The following is a 17,746-nucleotide window of genomic DNA, read 5'->3' on the forward strand; positions in this document are numbered from 1 at the left end:
CTCTGGCATTTTCCAGGAAACGCGGGTTTGCTCTGTGCTACACATCAAGACGTGTCTGTTGCTGTGTCTTGGTGCAGGCTTGTAACTTGGCCTAGAGCTTGTGGTTATGATTCCTCACCACAGAACCTATCTTCCTGAAGCAGCATATTGATCTTTACTGTCTTCTCCTGTTCAGAGAATGGGTAATGCTCTCTGCTTCTTTTAACCTAGAGCTTCCTGACTTGTTTATCAATGGTTGTTCCTTTCATCCGACCTAACTGTTCAAGTTCAAAGACACAAAATCTCAAGGAGAATGTGGATTCCTTATGTGAGTCAGAAGCCCACATCTGCCACATGTAAAATGCAAAACAATATGTTTTTATTGTCTGTGTCCCTGTAAAATTCTTTCCTATCTATAGTTTATCGCCGTTTGGTGAGGGGATTGTTGTGTTTTCCTTTAGTCCAGCAGGCTCCTCTGTAGTTGGGGACAACTTCAAGAGTACCCTGGTAATAAGCAGGTCTTGTGACGAGCTTTGCTGTGCACTAATATCTTAGAGTAAGGACAGTAGGAGGGACCACACATGGAAGGGTGAATGGTGTGACCTCGTGGGAAACAGGAGTTTCAGTGGATAACCAGGATACAGCATGACATGGGCACTCACAATGACAACTGTCTGCAGATACAATGGAGCTAATATCGGGCACAATGATTGGGAAAGGCTTTTCAATCAATCAATAAATAAATAAATAGAAACAGGAGAAAAAGAAAAAAGTTTATTTTTCATTTTTAAGCATTTATTTTGCTATATTTTATATATATATGAGTGTCTTGCCTGCATGTGTCTGTATATCACATTCATGAAGTGCCCACAGGAGGCAGAAGAGGGTGTCAGACCCCTGGAATTGGAGTTATGGACAGTTGTTAGCTCCCATGTGGTGCTGGGAACCAAACCTGGCCACTCTACAAGAGCAGCCAGTGCTGTTACACTGATCCATTTCTCCAGCCCCAATATCTCTTCATACTTAAAAAAAAATTTTTTTTGCTAAATTTACATACCAACTATAGTTTCCCCTCCCTCCTTCCCTCCAGTTCCTGCCCCTCACCTCCTTTCTACCTCCCCATCCACTCCCCAGAAAGGGCAAAGCCTCCCATAGGGAGTCAGCAAAGCCTGGCACATTGAGGCAGGAACAAGCTCCTCTCCACCGCATCAAGACTGAGCAAGGCATCCCGTCACGGGGAATGGGTTCCAGACAACTCTTCATACTTCTAAGTCAGGTTTGGTTTATCCCACATGCCTTATTATAAAAGTGTTTTATCACATGAAATATTCAAATATCTACTTGTCTCGCTCCTGCAGGTAACCACCACTGTCATCTTCCTGTTTCTTCCCTTTGCTTTCTCAGCTTCATTTTTGCAAGTTTGAAATACTGTTGTCAACATTCGGTATCCTATTCTTCTTCCTTACCATTGTAAGAACTTTCCAGAAAGAACATTGTTATTTGTGGCTTGTTTTGACCTTCCCTTGGACTCTGAAGCAATATGGCCAGATGTTATCAAGCTCTTGCTTGCATAAATCACCCCATAAAAAAAAACCTTGGGGGTGCCAAGGTTTCTGTAGAAAGAAACTTCACTTCCAAAGTCTGTCATGGCCCAGCCAAAATTTTCCACTGAGGTAAAGCCTGTAGGCACCCCACTTTCCTTAAGTTTAATTCTTGGTGATCCACTGGAGGAGATGCTCTCATTCCCATTCCACCCCCACAGGAGACGTCAAAAAGCAGTTTCTCATCCACGGATGCGCTTGTCTAAAGAGACGGTGTCATCCGCTGCCTTATTATCATCAGAGCTTGATTGCTAAATAAACCCACTCAAACTCAAGTTATCTTTGGGGGGAGCGTTCTCCGACATTCACCTGTTCTCCAAATAATTTTCTGCACTATAGTTTGTAAACAGTGTCCCCTGGAGGGCCCTAGGCAGCAGCCCCCGGTTGGTAAAGAGGTCTTTCTACCGAGCAGGGGAAGGAAGATGGAGAAAATCAGAAACCACTGCAGGCAGAAAGTGTGCTTCTGCAGACTGCTGTCCCAGTGCTGTGGCTAATTGCCAGAGGTGAGAGAGCAGGGGCTGCGTGCGCAGAGAGCCCTGCTCCTGCACGGTGCCTGCAGGACCCCAGCTTTGGGGCTTCTGAAGCTTCTTGTTCAGATAGATATCAGTTTCCCCCAGACAAGGTCATCTAAGGTGCAATAATCCTGGGATACATTTCTGGGCTTGTTTGGAAAGCCTTTGTACCACGGCTCCTACCTTTGGGTCATCTCCTGGTGTATAGTCAAGTGGTGTCATACTCACTCACACAATCGCACAGCCATCGCCACCACCCCTGGCGGAATCATGTCTTCCACCGCCCTGAAACCCTGGGCCCCTGAAGGGCAGCTGTCACTCATAAGAGGACAACCCCACCAGTCCAGAAGCTTTTGTGTGTTTTAAATATTTGATTTGACATTTTTAGCTTTTGCCACATAAAACCTTCTGACGACATTTAAAACCCAAATCGTGCAGCCATGCCCCATAATCTATTTGCTTATTTGGCACAGTTAAGCTTTTCCCACGTAGGTCTTCATCTGCTGCTTTCAAAAGGCTGTGATAAATTGCACTTTATTAATATTTGATGGTATTTTCTACTTTGTTAAGGTCATGATTCAAATTGATTAGTTACACTCCCTAACATTGGACTGAAAGAGCTTCCTGACCAGTCAGAGCTAAGTGCATTCCAAGAGAGGACGACTAGTTACCTGGATCTATTAGTGTGCAATTCCCATATAATTCCCATGTCAGGGATCGGGTGGGGAAGGAGGTTCCTAGGTCATTCAAGACCTGAATTAGTTTGTCCCTGTGTGCTGGAACCTGGTGGGTCAGGAGGTGCAGTTCACACACAGACCACCGGCCCAGGCCTTGGGTGTAGCAAAGGCATGTGGCTGGACTCAGGGACTAGTTAAAGGATGTGGCTGGACTCAGGGACTAGTTATAGGCTGTGGCTGGACTCAGGGACTAGTTATAGGCTGTGGCTGGACTCAGGGACTAGTTATAGGATGCGACTGGACTCAGGGACTAGTTATAGGATGCGGCTGGACTCAGGGACTAGTTATAGGATGCGGCTGGACTCAGGGACTAGTTATAGGATGCGGCTGGACTCAGGGACTAGTTATAGGATGCGGCTGGACTCAGGGACTAGTTATAGGATGTGGCTGGACTCAGGGACTAGTTATAGGATGTGGCTGGACTCAGGGACTAGTTATAGGATGTGGCTGGACTCAGGGACTAGTTATAGGATGTGGCTGGACTCAGGGACTAGTTATAGGATGTGGCTGGACTCAGGGACTAGTTATAGGATGTGGCTGGACTCAGGGACTAGTTATAGGATGTGGCTGGACTCAGGGACTAGTTATAGGATGTGGCTGGACTCAGGGACTAGTTATAGGATGTGGCTGGACTCAGGGACTAGTTATAGGATGTGGCTGGACTCAGGGACTAGTTATAGGATGTGGCTGGACTCAGGGACTAGTTATAGGATGTGGCTGGACTCAGGGACTAGTTATAGGATGTGGCTGGACTCAGGGACTAGTTATAGGATGTGGCTGGACTCAGGGACTAGTTATAGGATGTGGCTGGACTCAGGGACTAGTTATAGGATGTGGCTGGACTCAGGGACTAGTTATAGGATGTGGCTGGACTCAGGGACTAGTTATAGGATGTGGCTGGACTCAGGGACTAGTTATAGGATGTGGCTGGACTCAGGGACTAGTTATAGGATGTGGCTGGACTCAGGGACTAGTTATAGGATGTGGCTGGACTCAGGGACTAGTTATAGGATGTGACTGGACTCAGGGACTAGTTATAGGATGTGACTGGACTCAGGGACTAGTTATAGGATGTGACTGGACTCAGGGACTAGTTATAGGATGTGACTGGACTCAGGGACTAGTTATAGGATGTGACTGGACTCAGGGACTAGTTATAGGATGTGACTGGACTCAGGGACTAGTTATAGGATGTGACTGGACTCAGGGACTAGTTATAGGATGTGACTGGACTCAGGGACTAGTTATAGGATGTGACTGGACTCAGGGACTAGTTATAGGATGTGACTGGACTCAGGGACTAGTTATAGGATGTGACTGGACTCAGGGACTAGTTATAGGATGTGACTGGACTCAGGGACTAGTTATAGGATGTGACTGGACTCAGGGACTAGTTATAGGATGTGACTGGACTCAGGGACTAGTTATAGGATGTGACTGGACTCAGGGACTAGTTATAGGATGTGACTGGACTCAGGGACTAGTTATAGGATGTGACTGGACTCAGGGACTAGTTATAGGATGTGACTGGACTCAGGGACTAGTTATAGGATGTGACTGGACTCAGGGACTAGTTATAGGATGTGACTGGACTCAGGGACTAGTTATAGGATGTGACTGGACTCAGGGACTAGTTATAGGATGTGACTGGACTCAGGGACTAGTTATAGGATGTGACTGGACTCAGGGACTAGTTACAGGCTGCGGCTGTAGAGAGATGGAATACCTCAGAGGTCTGAAGCAGGGTGTTGGCATGGGGCAGGAGGGGTAGATGGTGGGGGTGGGCTATTCCAGAAAAACTAGGAGCTAAACCAGCAAAGCACAGGGGTCTGCTTTTCAGTGTGTTGAATGACTGCCATGCCTGCCCTTGTTTGCATTTAAAAATATGCCGCGTCTCTTCACTCAAATCTGAATAAAAATTGCAGCACCTCTACGCTGTCCCTCAATCATTGTCCCACAAGGACTGGCTCTCAAGGGTGGAATTTATCTTTCTGAGGAAAAGGAGACCTTGACCAGAATGGTTCATCATTTTAATCTTTCATCCATTCTTCCTGTTCTAAAATATCTACCCAACCTGGTGATGTGGCCAAAGATCCTTTCTCAGTGGTTAACAGCTAGGTTCTGCATATTTCTCTTCTTTCTAGGAGGACTGGACTTCGGCGTGGCTCATCAGTACAGGAGTCTTTCGGTGTTTAGGTCATAGGCTGATCACACCATTTCCTTGTTTGTGATTTAAAAGTTGATGTGTAAGTTAGCGCTTTTACAAACACAAGAATGTGACCAACAGTATTGGTGTTCAATGAAATGACATGGAGACTTAATTACAATGATATTCCATATGCAAAATTAAAATGCACAATCCCAGCATCCCACATGTAGATGTAGGAGGATCCAGGCCATCAGACCACAGTGTGAGTTTGGACAGTGGCCTGGTGTACCCCAGACACTATCTCGAATATGTTTCAAGGTCAAAACCACAATCCGTGGTTCAGGAAGTGCATAGAAGTTAAGAAACAAAGGAAGTTCATATGTATAAGTAGGGTGATGGATGTCCTAACTTACAAAAAAAATAATAATGCTAAGCCTGATAAGATCTGAAGGGGATAGGCCAGGAGACATGAAATGGGAGCTTTTTTTTTTTTTTTTTTTGAGGGCTCATGAAAAGTCCATGCCTAAATTTGATGTTCCAATCTCAGCAGAATCTTCGGAAGACTGTTGCTCACATACCACAGGTCTGCAATGGACAAGATGCGCCCTGTCCACGAGCCGGTTGATAACCACCAGCCTTTCTTTCTCAGCTGGGGTCACTGTTGCAGGTTTGGAACATAGATCTGCTGGCCCCCTCACCTCCAACATCAGTATTCCAACAACTCCTGTCCCCAAGGAGAGGCAGAAGTTTTCTCCACCCCAAGCAAGGGCTCCAGGGCACACCCTGAGCACAAAGTATGAGAGAAAGAGGAGACAAGTCCATCTCTCAAACTTCCTGACGAGCAGGTATCCTATGGACCAAAGAGTGACCTTCCTGCCTATAGCTTAAACATTTTAATACTGAATTAATAAGACTTACTGAGCTCCTATGGGAGAAAATATAGTACCTACACCAAAACCTCCTCCTGAATAGGGGCAAATACACATACCATACGGTTGTTCAGCAGATCTCAAACGTTTCCGTGGTTTCCGTGGTTGCTTTCTCCAAGCTTTCCTGGGCTTTATAACCTAACCATTCAAGGTGGAGATGCAGTTTAGCATGTAAAGCAAGTACCACACAAGCAGGAAAATGGAGGTCAGATCCAAAGTTGACATAAAAGTCCAATAGGAATAGTGGCCCACCATAATTCCAGCCTACAGAAGGCAGAGACCAGATCTCTAGAGTAAGCCGGCTAGCTGCATCAGGATCTGCGAACTCTGGGTTCGACTGAGAGACCCCGCCTCAATGACAAAGTGAAGAGAGTTGAGAAAGACATCCAGGGTCAGACTCAAGCCTCCAGAAACACACACCCACACATGTGCCCACACATGAAGACGTCTACATGTATGCACACATTACATAGAAATAAATAAATACATAGCAGGGCCCACCCACTGTCCCCTCCCCAAACACTTAGGTTGTTGTTCATGCCTCAGATCCCAAATGACAGTAAAAGGTAACATTAAGTTAGACTCTGACATTCAGGCTCCCCTTCTAGGGCAGGAGGGGACTCTCGTTTGTGCTAGGAGCAGGCACAACGTGTGTATAATAACTACTCCATGATGAAAATGTCTAACCTGATGTAAAAGAAAGAATATCCTTTTAATATTTGAAATTTGAAAGAATTACAGTCGAATGATTCAAGCATTCAAAAGAGACCTGCCCTTAACATTTCAAACCCAGGGGCCAGACCTCCTGCAAAATGAGCCCAAGTCTTGAGAGTCCACAAGGCCAGGAAGGCCGGTCCTTTGTGAACAAAGGAATGTTACAAAAGGCTGCGATGCCGAGGTTCTGGTTAAGAGCCTGTCTCTCAGAAAGCAGGAAACAAGAGCATTTTCCAGTGGGGCAGGGACAGCCTGAGCTGAGTTTACCCCGCCCTCCCTCGTGCATATTCCTGGTCAGAACAAATATTTTCTATGCTGCTTGGTTTGGGAAAATATCATGGCTAGGACTGTAGACATGACTCAGCGGCTGAGAGCGTATACTGTCTTGCAGAGGGCGCAAGTTCAGTTCCTGACACCCGTGTCTGGCAGCTCACAACCTTCTCCGAAACCAGCTCTGGGAGTATCCATAGCCCCTGGCTTCCAAGGATACCTACATCATCACATGAATGTACCCCCCTATACACATACATGTAATTAAAATTAAATTTATAATAGACTGATGGTCATTAACTATATCCATCAGATTTGACTTATTCTATCATGCCCTTATTATACAAGTTAGATTATAACACATTCGGTTTATGGTCATTTATTTATAGATATCAGATTGCTTACATTTTCATTTATCATTTGTGGTTAGGGAAGGAACCATGTGCATATGCATTGGCCCTTGGGTGAGGTCAGAGGACACAACTTGTCATGGCCCATCCTCTCTTTCTGCCATCTGACCAGCCCAGATGTGGTTTGTTTTGTTTTGTTTTGCTTTGCTTTACTTTGTTTTGTTTTGTTTTAAAAAAAAGTAACTTTCAAGAGTTCCATGGCTCACTTGGAAAATTCTTGAAAACCAAGAAAAATATTTAAAAACTAACAAAGACAGTACCCTCACTCTGGGCACTAACAGTGCTGGGTGTAATCAAGTCTATAATACACTTGCTGCACCTTGCGTGCGCATCTTAAACACTGGGGAGTCAGCAATTGTTGTAGTTGCAATTCAGTTTCTCAGTTGCCATTAAAAAGTAAACCTTTCCGTGTAACTTTAGAAATTACTTAAAATTGGTTAGGTGGTAGCAAAAGAGTCCATTCTTCGGATTAATTTAAGTCCCATCACTCAGTACTTAATTTAATACTTCGTCGTTCTGGAATCATGGAGTTTGAAGTTCTCAATTTCGTCAAAGGCTATACTCTTCAAAGTCGACTGACTGGCTCCAGTGTGATGCTGAAGTATCTTGAGTTTTCTCAGACTGCTTTCTTGGAAGATAGTAATGATTGACAGCTGCCTCGCAGCCTGGTGGAGGGGTGTTTCCACTGGTGCCAGCTGGAACCAGGAAGTCCTACTTCATAAAGCCTCTCTCTCCTCTGACAGTCAAATTCTAAGATGCTTTTAGTCCTTGTTTTGCTTTATTTCTCTGAGGTATTACTCTTCACTAACACAGTTTTGTAACTTATATAAGTTGATGTCAATTGGACCATGGTTCCTAGCTGGAAATGTTAGACTAGAAAGGGTCCTGTGGTCTAAAATTGATAAACGTGTTGACTAGTTCTAACATTTGCGGGGGGGGGGGGGGGATAAATCATGCTTGTTCTCACCTGAATACATTTTATTTTTACGGTGCCTTTGATCAGTGGGGTTTTAAAGGTCGTGTTACAAAGTCTGTGTGTTTTAATGGTAGAGAGATGGCTCAGCAGGCAAAACTGTCTCATGAAAACCTAAGTTCGAATCCCCAGCACCACATTAAAATAAGTAAGAAGCTAAGACACAGTAGTGCAGCCCCAGCGCTGGGAAGGACAGAGGCAGGAGTAAATCCCAGGAGCTCAGCAAGTCTAGCCAGTTTCTGAAACCATGTCTCAGATATCGATATTTAAATGTGTACCCAAGGAGAAAGCCTGCATGTGTCTATACACAGGCTTTCACACAAATGACTGGACCGTGGTTGCTCATAATGTCAGAATATGAAAACAACCATACCTCTAGCTTCAGGAAAACCATCGAACAAATTAGGGGGCATCCACTCACTGGAAGACTACTTAGCATCAGCAGAAGCTGCTGGTGCTCAGCGAGGCACAGAGAAACTGGAGAAACATCACTCTGAGCATAAGATATCCCAGGAAAAATACCTACTTTATAATTCTGTACGCATGGAGTTAATAAGAGGGAAAGCTGGCCTCTGGGGACAGAGGTCAGAATGGAGGATTGTGCTGACTGTGAACAGGAAAGAACTTTCTGGAGTGACAGAGCCATGTGCCTCTTTATCCAGGTGTTGTGTACATAACACGCTCACACCTGAAGGCCGGTGTGGTTGTCAAAGCCATGACTTCTGCATTGCAACCGCATTTAAAATAGTGGAACCGAATCCATGGATATCACAGGGACTTTCCACATTGGTCAAAATCGCATTACTTCAGGTAGAAACCTGACTGGTGGTGTTTTTGAACCATTTTTCTCTGACTACCCTCAGTAAGAGCCAATGATACGTATCACTTAATGAGGGGATTAAAGGAAAGAAACACAGAAAAAGGTAGCCAGGCTGGGAGACCCCCCTGTGCTCATTTGTGTCATCTATAACAGAGCAAGAGCTGACTCAGGACAGAGATCCTGCCCTGTAGTGACCCTCTCATGTATGGCATTCAAGTGTCCTGGTCCCTGGTCACATTAATCAGCTAGACACACAGGACGGCTGCCAACCGGCTGGGCTGCTCCAGCCCAATAATATAATTAGACCAGGGTCAAGTTCTAAGGACAGAGCCTTTCTCTAATTTAAAGTGAGGGCCATGCATTTCCCTCCTAGCTTGCATCCGCAAAGTTATCGGTGTCTTCCACTGCGATTTAAAAAGGTTAGCCTTGAGAAAATCTGATCTGGCTTTGTTTTGCTTTTAGTTTTGTTGGTTTTTCTCCAGTGCTATTTAAACCCCATGGGGAGGGCAGGGGGAGAGAGAGAGAGAGAGAGAGAGAGAGAGAGAGAGAGAGAGAGAGAGAGAGAGAAGAGAGAGATTGATTCACTTACAAACCCCATTCCCATAAGATGACCAGTTATAACTGAGCCTTGGAGAGCTAAGACAACTTGCCTAAGAGTGAAAAGAGAGGAAACCTCCAGTCTAGGAGCGTGGCCTCTCGACAGTTTCCCTCCGTGTCTAAGATGGAACTGCAAGGGAACCGTGGTACTTCCGTGAAGGGGGAGACCTTGTCTTAGTCATCTGTGTATTCAGCTCCAGCACAGAACAGAATGAAAGGGGGGAGTGACGTAATGAGCGCTCTATTTTCAGGATATAAATCTGGCATCCGTGAGTAGGATGGAGAGAACAGAGAAGGCCTGGCAGCCTGGGGAGCGCTGTAGATGCTGCTGCAGTAATGAAGAAAAATCACAAGATCATCAATGGGGGGGGGGGCACATTTGAAAAAGAAAGGGAGAGAGGGAGGGAGGGGTCTACAGAGAAACGGAACCAGTGGGAACCACAGAGACGGATGTCAGCAAGAAAGATGGGAGGTTCACACAAAGAGAAAAGAGATGGGGAGGTTTCGAGGATTTGGATTGCTTGGGTGTAGAGCTGTTGGGCCTGAGGTTGGTCTGCAGGGTGGGTCTTGGGCTGCACACCTTTGGGCAGGAGTTGATGTTTCAGGTTCCAAGGCAGAATAACTTCTCCAGGAAAACGGTTTTACTGAGACCCTTAAAATGCTTGGACAAGACTCACCTAGACCAGAAGAATATCTATCCACATCTTCACAGCAATTCCTAAGCAGTGCTGATTGACAGCCAGGCAACTTAGCCTTGCTGAGGAGACACTGGTTTAAGAGCAGTGTGAGGACCTCTGGCTCCTGTCCGCCATGCTTGAACAGACAGATTCCCATTTCACAGGTGGTTGAGGACATAGAAACCTGTGTAAGTGTTAAGAAGTGCTAACAGTTGGTCCTACTGCCATCAGGTCTCCCACACATGTGATAGGAAAAAAAACGGTGACAGATCCGCTACCCAGGAGTAGTCAATGGGACCAAAATGGCTGGCTTCTTCCAGCAGTGACACACAATGGGTTAACAGGTTTAGACAAGAACCTTGCACCCTCAGTATGGATCCTGAACCTGAGGGGATCAGCATTTCCTTGGGAGTACAAGGAGCAGCTTCATACGGCGTGGGTGTCAGACGGCCTCTCCTAACAGTGGTAGCTATGGAGATCCTCCTTCTTTATAGTGCGTCAGCAAGTCTGGCCCGCTTCCAGCACAGGGTGGTCCAGGAGCCATTTTGATTGGACCCCTCATTCTCCAAGAACTTTCTTCTTCTCTCCCCTTCAAATGTGGGGTGACTGCCACTCTGCTTTCCACGTACCTAAACTCTGGTCAGTCTTCTCTTGGGAACCCCACCCCAAACTCTTGTGTAGTCGTCAGGTAATTTTCAGCCAGCAATCTCCTGACATTTGGCTTCATTTCAGGTATTTATTTTATCAGCCTTTGCCTTAGGAAAGGAGCCAGGTCACCAACAGTCTCGGTGTTGGCCTGGGTTGTTGGCTTATATCCTGATTAACGGAGGAGCACCTGAAATCAAGTTCCCAAGCAATGCGTCTGCAGGGCGTCCAGAGCAGCAGGCTGGAAATAGAACCGTGCAGCCCACTCCTCTTCCCTTTCTGACATGCTCCTCCCGGGGCTTCAGTTCTGGGGGCGTGCATGTTCATGTGTGTGTGCATGTTCACGTGTGTGTGTGAGTGCTTCTGGAGGCCTAGGCTCGACCACCAGTGCTGTGTTTCAGGAGACAAGATTTCCCTCTGAGACCTGGAGCTTGCTATTCTTCAGGCTGGGCTGGCCAGGGGGCCCTAGGGCTCCAGTTGCCTCTGCCTCACCAGAGTGTGCAAAGATAACAAGCGCAGCTGCCACACCTGGCCCTTTACACACACGGCAGGAGGGGGGAATCAGCCTGGGGTCCTCAAACTTACACAGCGGAGACATCACCAGCTGAGCTCTCTCAGGCCTGGTCTTAGTCCACAGATCACTTCATCACCCTCAGAATCTGAGTTCGTCTGCAGGTCACTCCACAGGCCGGCTGCTTCCTGAACCTCCCTCGTTAGCTTAGAGCCATTTTTTATGGAACTGAAAAGATTCAGACGGGGATGGAATGTTCTAAGTGAGCCTGCCCACTGAAAACAAAAAATTCTGGTTCTTCTTGACCCAGATGGGAAATCCTGCCACTTTCTGCCCATGGGAAGTCTTTGGAGTGGGAAGTCTTTGGAGTGCACATAGCCCACAGAGTCTCCAAGCCAGTTCCCGAGTCACGTTGGAAGTTCAGATAGGAGGCTGTCTTCATATGCCCTTCACGCACCAGGCTGACCAGGCCTTATAGCCACTGCCATTTGAGAGTGACAGTGGAGTCGAATATAACGCTGTGTTATGTCACCCACAGTGAAACCATAGGCCCCTTCACTGCATCTTCTGACTTGACAACCACCAGGCTACCAGGCCAGCACAGCATGTCCTTTGTGCTACTGTTTCTGGGGCCCGCTATCCCCTTCTGTGTCAGATGCCCAGATATGAATAGAAATCACCCTTTACTTTACGGTCGTCTTCTGGTGGTCGCACAATAAACTTGGGGTGGGAGAGGAGGGGACACAAGCCTTTCTCAAGTCGTCCTGCAGGAGAGTTTCCCCCGCTTGTATTCCTGCCACCAAGGGAGGGGAGATCCCTGTTTCCAGAGCCTCTGCCTTTTAAAAAAAAAAAAAAAAAACATCTTGGAAGAGCCAGTTGCAATCCTTATGGGGCACTCTGGTGTTCCAGGCAGATCTGAAGTCAATTAGCACAAAGAAAGGCTTTGGTCCCGGAGTCCTAACTTTGCCACTTGTCAGGAGAGGGACCCTGGACCGGTCTAGGGAGTGAGTGCCTTGGTTACCACTGCTCTAAGATGTATGGTTCTCATTCCAGGCATCTTTTCCACAAGTCCTGTGTTGACCCCTGGCTTCTAGACCATCGCACCTGTCCCATGTGCAAGATGAACATTCTTAAAGCCCTAGGGATCCCGGTAAGCACAGCGCAGCCTGTAGCCTCGTCATGTCTGTCTTCTCACGTTGTCCCCAAAGCAGGAAGAAAACGTCTTCTCTGGGTTGTCCATGTGCCCCGTTGACATCACCCGATGAACTCTGTGTTCGGGCATTCCTCTTGGCACCTTTGCTCCCTCTGATCACACCACATCCCCCTTTGCCTGTGAGCCAAGGGAGGTGCTGCTTGCATAGCTCACAGGCGTGTCTTCAAGGGCAGGTGGCACACAGAGGAGATACAATGGGTCAGCTGAGCACTAGTGACCTCTTTGGTTACCCTACCTGCTTTGTACTCAAGGAGAGCTACATGCCAGGGTTTGGGCACTTGCTGCCTCCTGATCACCAAGCTTTTGGGGGTGGGGGGAGGGCAGGGGGATTATTCCCTCCCACCCATTGGAGGTGAGGACCAAGACCAAGGATGCAACTCAAAGCATCTACTAGAATCACATCTCTGGAGACTTTGAGCAAAGAAGAAGCCGAGTCAGAGCCACGTAAATCCAACTCTGCCGTCAGATGCTTCTCAAAGTCATGTGGTTTTTTTTATTTTAAATATTTATTTATTTATTTATTTATTTATTATGTATACAATATTCTGTCTGTGTGTATCCCTGCAAGCCAGAAGAGGGCACTAGACCTCATTACAGATGGTTGTGAGCCACCATGTGGTTGCTGGGAATTGAACTCAGGACCTTTGGAAGAGCAGGCAATGCTCTTAACCTCTGAGCCACCTCTCCAGCCCAGTCATGTGTTTTCTGGTGTCTAGTAGCTCTCCCTGAGGTCAGAAGCCTGCCAGCTGGCTTGCTGATCCAGGGAAAGCCTTTCCCAGGATTATATCAAGTGAATACCACAAGTAGTAGTCAATGAGACACCAGCTGCTAGGTGTCGTCTTCTCTGGGCCGATGAGCACAGGAAGCAAGCCAGACCAACAAATCCAAAAACATGGGGAGATGCGAGGAAACCATAGGCACTGTCTGAAAGGAGCCTCCAACCCGAGCATAGAAACCAGCTCAGCCCTGCCCATGCAGCCCCTCCTTGCTGCCACCTGTCTACCGCCACTCCTTGCCGTTATGACAAAGAATAAAGAGAATGCTAACGGCCCCAGGATGTCACTGAAGAATGAGAGCCAGATCACATATCAGAGTGCTCTTGCATGCCGAAGGGCTAATGAGACATTATCAGGGGGCTCTGTTGGACAATGTGTCCCGGGAGTGTTGTAAGAACCTGTTTTGGCTGGCTTGACTGCCCTGTGCCAGCGGTCTCAATGGCAGTGGATCCACGAAACACAAATCCACTCGAGAGGCCTGGGCTTTGAGCCAGATTACAGACACTGTGCACTAAATTTTCAGACCAGAGTTGTGCGTGTGCAGTGCTTTCCAGGCTAAGCCAGCCACAGTGAGTGTGGAACACTAGAGGACATACCTACCAGAGGCTGGTGGCTGCCTTTCACGGCTCTGGCTGTAACGGATTGTTTTAAGGAAGAAGGAGAATGTGCACATGTTTGCTTGCAAGTGTGTGTGCTTGCGTAGATGCACAAATGCATTTGCATGGATATGTGTGTGCAACTGGATGTGTACATGTGCATGTCTATTATTGCATATTATGTGCATTGTGTGTGCGTGGGGGGGGTCTTGATAGAATTTGTCTTCTCTGCCCGTTAAAGAACACAAAAAGTAGGAACTATCTGAAGCAAAACAGGTAGCAGAGAGAAATCCCAAGGCGCACAGACAGAATCAGCTGGGGAAGGAAGGCAATGAGGGGGGTTGAAGAAACGCATGCACACAGCAGACACACACACACACACCAAAAAAAAAACAGACTCACAACAGAGTGGGGACCCCAAAAAATCAAAAATCCAATCGCTTCTCCAGGCTGGGGGCTTTTGAAGCCTCTGAAGAGTTTCCTCCCCAACTTTAGTCAGTTTAAAGACAGACAGAATGACTGATTGGCCCACAGCTGCTGTGCGATAGTGTCTAACCTGGTCATCTGTCCATCAGCAGGGGACCTACTAGTAGGAAACGAACACCATCAGGCAGATGCTTCAGAGGGGAGCTGGTGAGACACCAGCTGCTGGGTGTCATCCTTTCTGGTCCGAGGAGGATAGGAAATAAGCCAAGCCACCAAGAAGTACACAAGGAAACAAGAGGGAAACATAGGAGGATAAAGCTGACCATCTTGGAAATTCACAGTTTATTCCCAAGCCATGGCCTCTCTCACTCTCTGTCTGCTTACAAGAGCACCTATCTAGCTCCTAGTCTCTCACCTGCATGCTTGCATGTGGTTGCAGCAATGTGTGTGTGTGAGTCCTCACGTCCCTGCAAGAGTGGGCTTGGATGCGTAGGAGTGTGTGTTGACGTGTGTGAACGTATTTTCTTTCGTGTGTGCATTTTGAGCTTGCATGTATGTGCTTACATAGGTGTGTTGTACACCTACATGCATGCATGTATGCATGTGCACCGTTTCACATACCCCTGTGACACGCAGCCTTCCTCACAGCCAGAACTTCTCCCTTTGCTCAGGGCAAGAAAACAAAGAAACCCTTGCTCTGTGCTTAAACTGTCTGCTGAATATTTGATTCCAGATTTTTTTTTCCCCATGGAAGTATAATTTCTCCAGAAGCTACTTCTAACTGAATTCCAAATATTGATGTTAATTTTTCTAAAATAGAAATACTGAGTGGCCTTTTGGCTTACTTCCAAACTAAATAGCATTTTAACTTTTAGCAGTTGGCCACTCTGGCTGAAACTCTGATGCCTGACAGGGCTGTGTGACTTAGCACACTCAGCTCACAGAAAAATAAACATCGGTAGCATCTTTGGGCTTTGCCAAGGATTTTGAAGAGCCATGAAGAACATGGTACATCCACACACACACACCCCACAGAACAGAATGTCCCCGTGAAAGATGAGCATGCGCACTGTGTGGCTCCCTTGAAGCATCAAGCCATATGGCCTCCCTTCTGCCTCCCAGGGCTCTCTTTTGTCTTGCTGAAGACAGATTCAGGATCTGGGAGGAACTTGGGGTTTTGTTCCATCCCATCATGCTGTTATCAGGGAGCACTATGCCTAAAATGCTTCAATACAAGTATTTATTTTATCCTTAAACTTTGTATCTGATTGGATCAGCATACAGCTGTGTTAATTAGGAAGCCTATCTTAAACCAACATTTCTTTAAGGCAGTTTAAAGAAATGGTCTTAACTTTTCCCTATACTCTAAGTTCAAGTTTAGTTTAGTTTAGTTTACTTTTCTACAGAATCTCCCTAGGCAGGCAACCCAGGCTGGTCTCAAACTTGTGATCCTCCTGCCTCAGGCTCCCAGGAATCTCTGGTATTCCAGGTGTACACTCCCACACTGGAATTTTAATAATACCTTAAAATAACACCGGTTATTTTAAGAACCACTGGGAGGAGCCCGTCCCCGCACACTGACATCTGCTGGTCCTTTGTCTCTGGATCTCCGACGATGCTGGGGGCTCTTGTAGAACTGGAGCCCTTCAGAGCCTTGAATGCCTTTGGTCTCAAAATCACACAGACAAACTACACCCCACGTCTCCTTGCAAGAGTGTCAGCTCAGGAATGACTTCATCGTGAATTTGACCCATCCGACTATTAGAGTACAGACAGTTAGGTGTACTGCCTCTGTTTGTATTTTTGTGATTTTTGGCTCAGTGCATGTGGACCACCTGTGGTGATCGACAAGTAAACATGAGTCACAAACCAAGAGCTGGGGACATTTTGTATTTTTGTACTTTCCCACAATGGCAAAATGAGAGTACATCTCCCGATTGAGGAAATCCTCATAGCAATGCATATTTTCCCATAAGATTTTGTCAAAAGAAATCTTAAAGGGAGAAGGAAGGGGTCTTTTTAATTTCTTTATTCCGGATAACTTCACGTGCCTGTAAAGTGAGCTCCATTGGAAGGGTTCGTTATTTCCAGCTGTCTCTCCTTGGCCGACATTGCCGTGCCTCACCCCCCACCTACGCATCTGGTGCAGGGCTCTCTTACAGAAGAGCAGTTTTCCTGAGTCCTCCAAATTCTCGGGACACAGGCGTCGAGGCCAGGAACCACCTCCCACCATCACTGTTCTCCAGATGTGAACAGGACGCAAACCACCATTGGAAAGAACATCTGGGGCTGGAGAGATGGCTCAGAGGTTAAGAGCATTGCCTGTTCTTCCAAAGGTCCTGAGTTCAATTCCCAGCAACTACATGGTGGCTCACAACCATCTATAATGGGGTCTGGTGCCCTCTTCTGGCCTTCAGGCATACATGCAGACAGAAGAATGAATGAATAAATAAATGAATAAATAAATATTTAAAAAGAAAAGAAAAGAAAGAAAGAACATCTGGCATAGCTAGCGCAGTTACAGACTGCTAATAATTGGCCATTGATTTATCTGGGGACTTTCCTCATGCTGCCTGAATTTCAGTGCCTAGACAAACTTTATTAGCACATAGCCTTAGATACAGTCCTCTAAACACTAAGATCTGGGGGTTTTTCAAGAAGTAGAAAAGTTTCTGACTATTCACATAGATTGACTATAAATTGGGAGGTCCTGCAGGATTGATCTGTCACAAGACTGACCTGTTACATCCAAGCCAAAGTTGTTGCCCCTGTTCTCATTGAGACCTCACTAACGATCTCTGCTTCCTCTTCTCCATGAAGAATGGAGGAAATTTTCCCCTGACCCACAAAATAAGAACTTGGTTAAAGTGCACTGTGCCGAGGCTGGAGTGTGGAAAAGAGAGCCACCAATGTCAGCAAGCAGTCACAGTTTCAAAGACTGAACAAGTCCTTGCTGCATATGTCTGCATTGGACTGTTTGTGCTTGTGACAGTGACGAGCGCTCACTGTCTGCCCTTGGTGACACCCCTTCCACCCAACACCCTGCCGTTAGGTATTTTGTTTAATAAATACCTTTACAGAGCATATCTGCTTTTCACAGAACTTTATAGTCCTTAAGGTATTTTCTAAAATCCCCCTGTCATTGATCTTGGCGAGATTCTAATATGCTCCCGCTTTTGAGAGCAGAAAGCTGAGACTCAGATAAAATACT

The 17,746-nt window shown here is 46.5% G+C and overlaps 1 protein-coding gene across 1 annotated transcript in view; it reads left to right on the plus strand.

Moving 5' to 3' along the window:
• The window catches only part of Rnf150 (ring finger protein 150), a 189,530-nt gene that overhangs the window by 137,026 nt on the left and 34,758 nt on the right, over positions 1-17,746 (plus strand). Inside the window, exon 5 of the mRNA XM_050161577.1 lies at positions 12,578-12,674. Coding sequence (XP_050017534.1) covers positions 12,578-12,674 — 97 coding nt within the window. The remainder of the gene's footprint in view (positions 1-12,577; positions 12,675-17,746) is intronic.

The sequence above is a fragment of the Alexandromys fortis genome, unplaced genomic scaffold (genome assembly GCF_014885135.2).
Source record: "Alexandromys fortis isolate MF-2015 unplaced genomic scaffold, M_Fortis_MF-2015_v1.1 scaffold_127, whole genome shotgun sequence".
In the NCBI taxonomy this organism is placed as follows: Eukaryota; Metazoa; Chordata; class Mammalia; order Rodentia; family Cricetidae; genus Alexandromys; species Alexandromys fortis.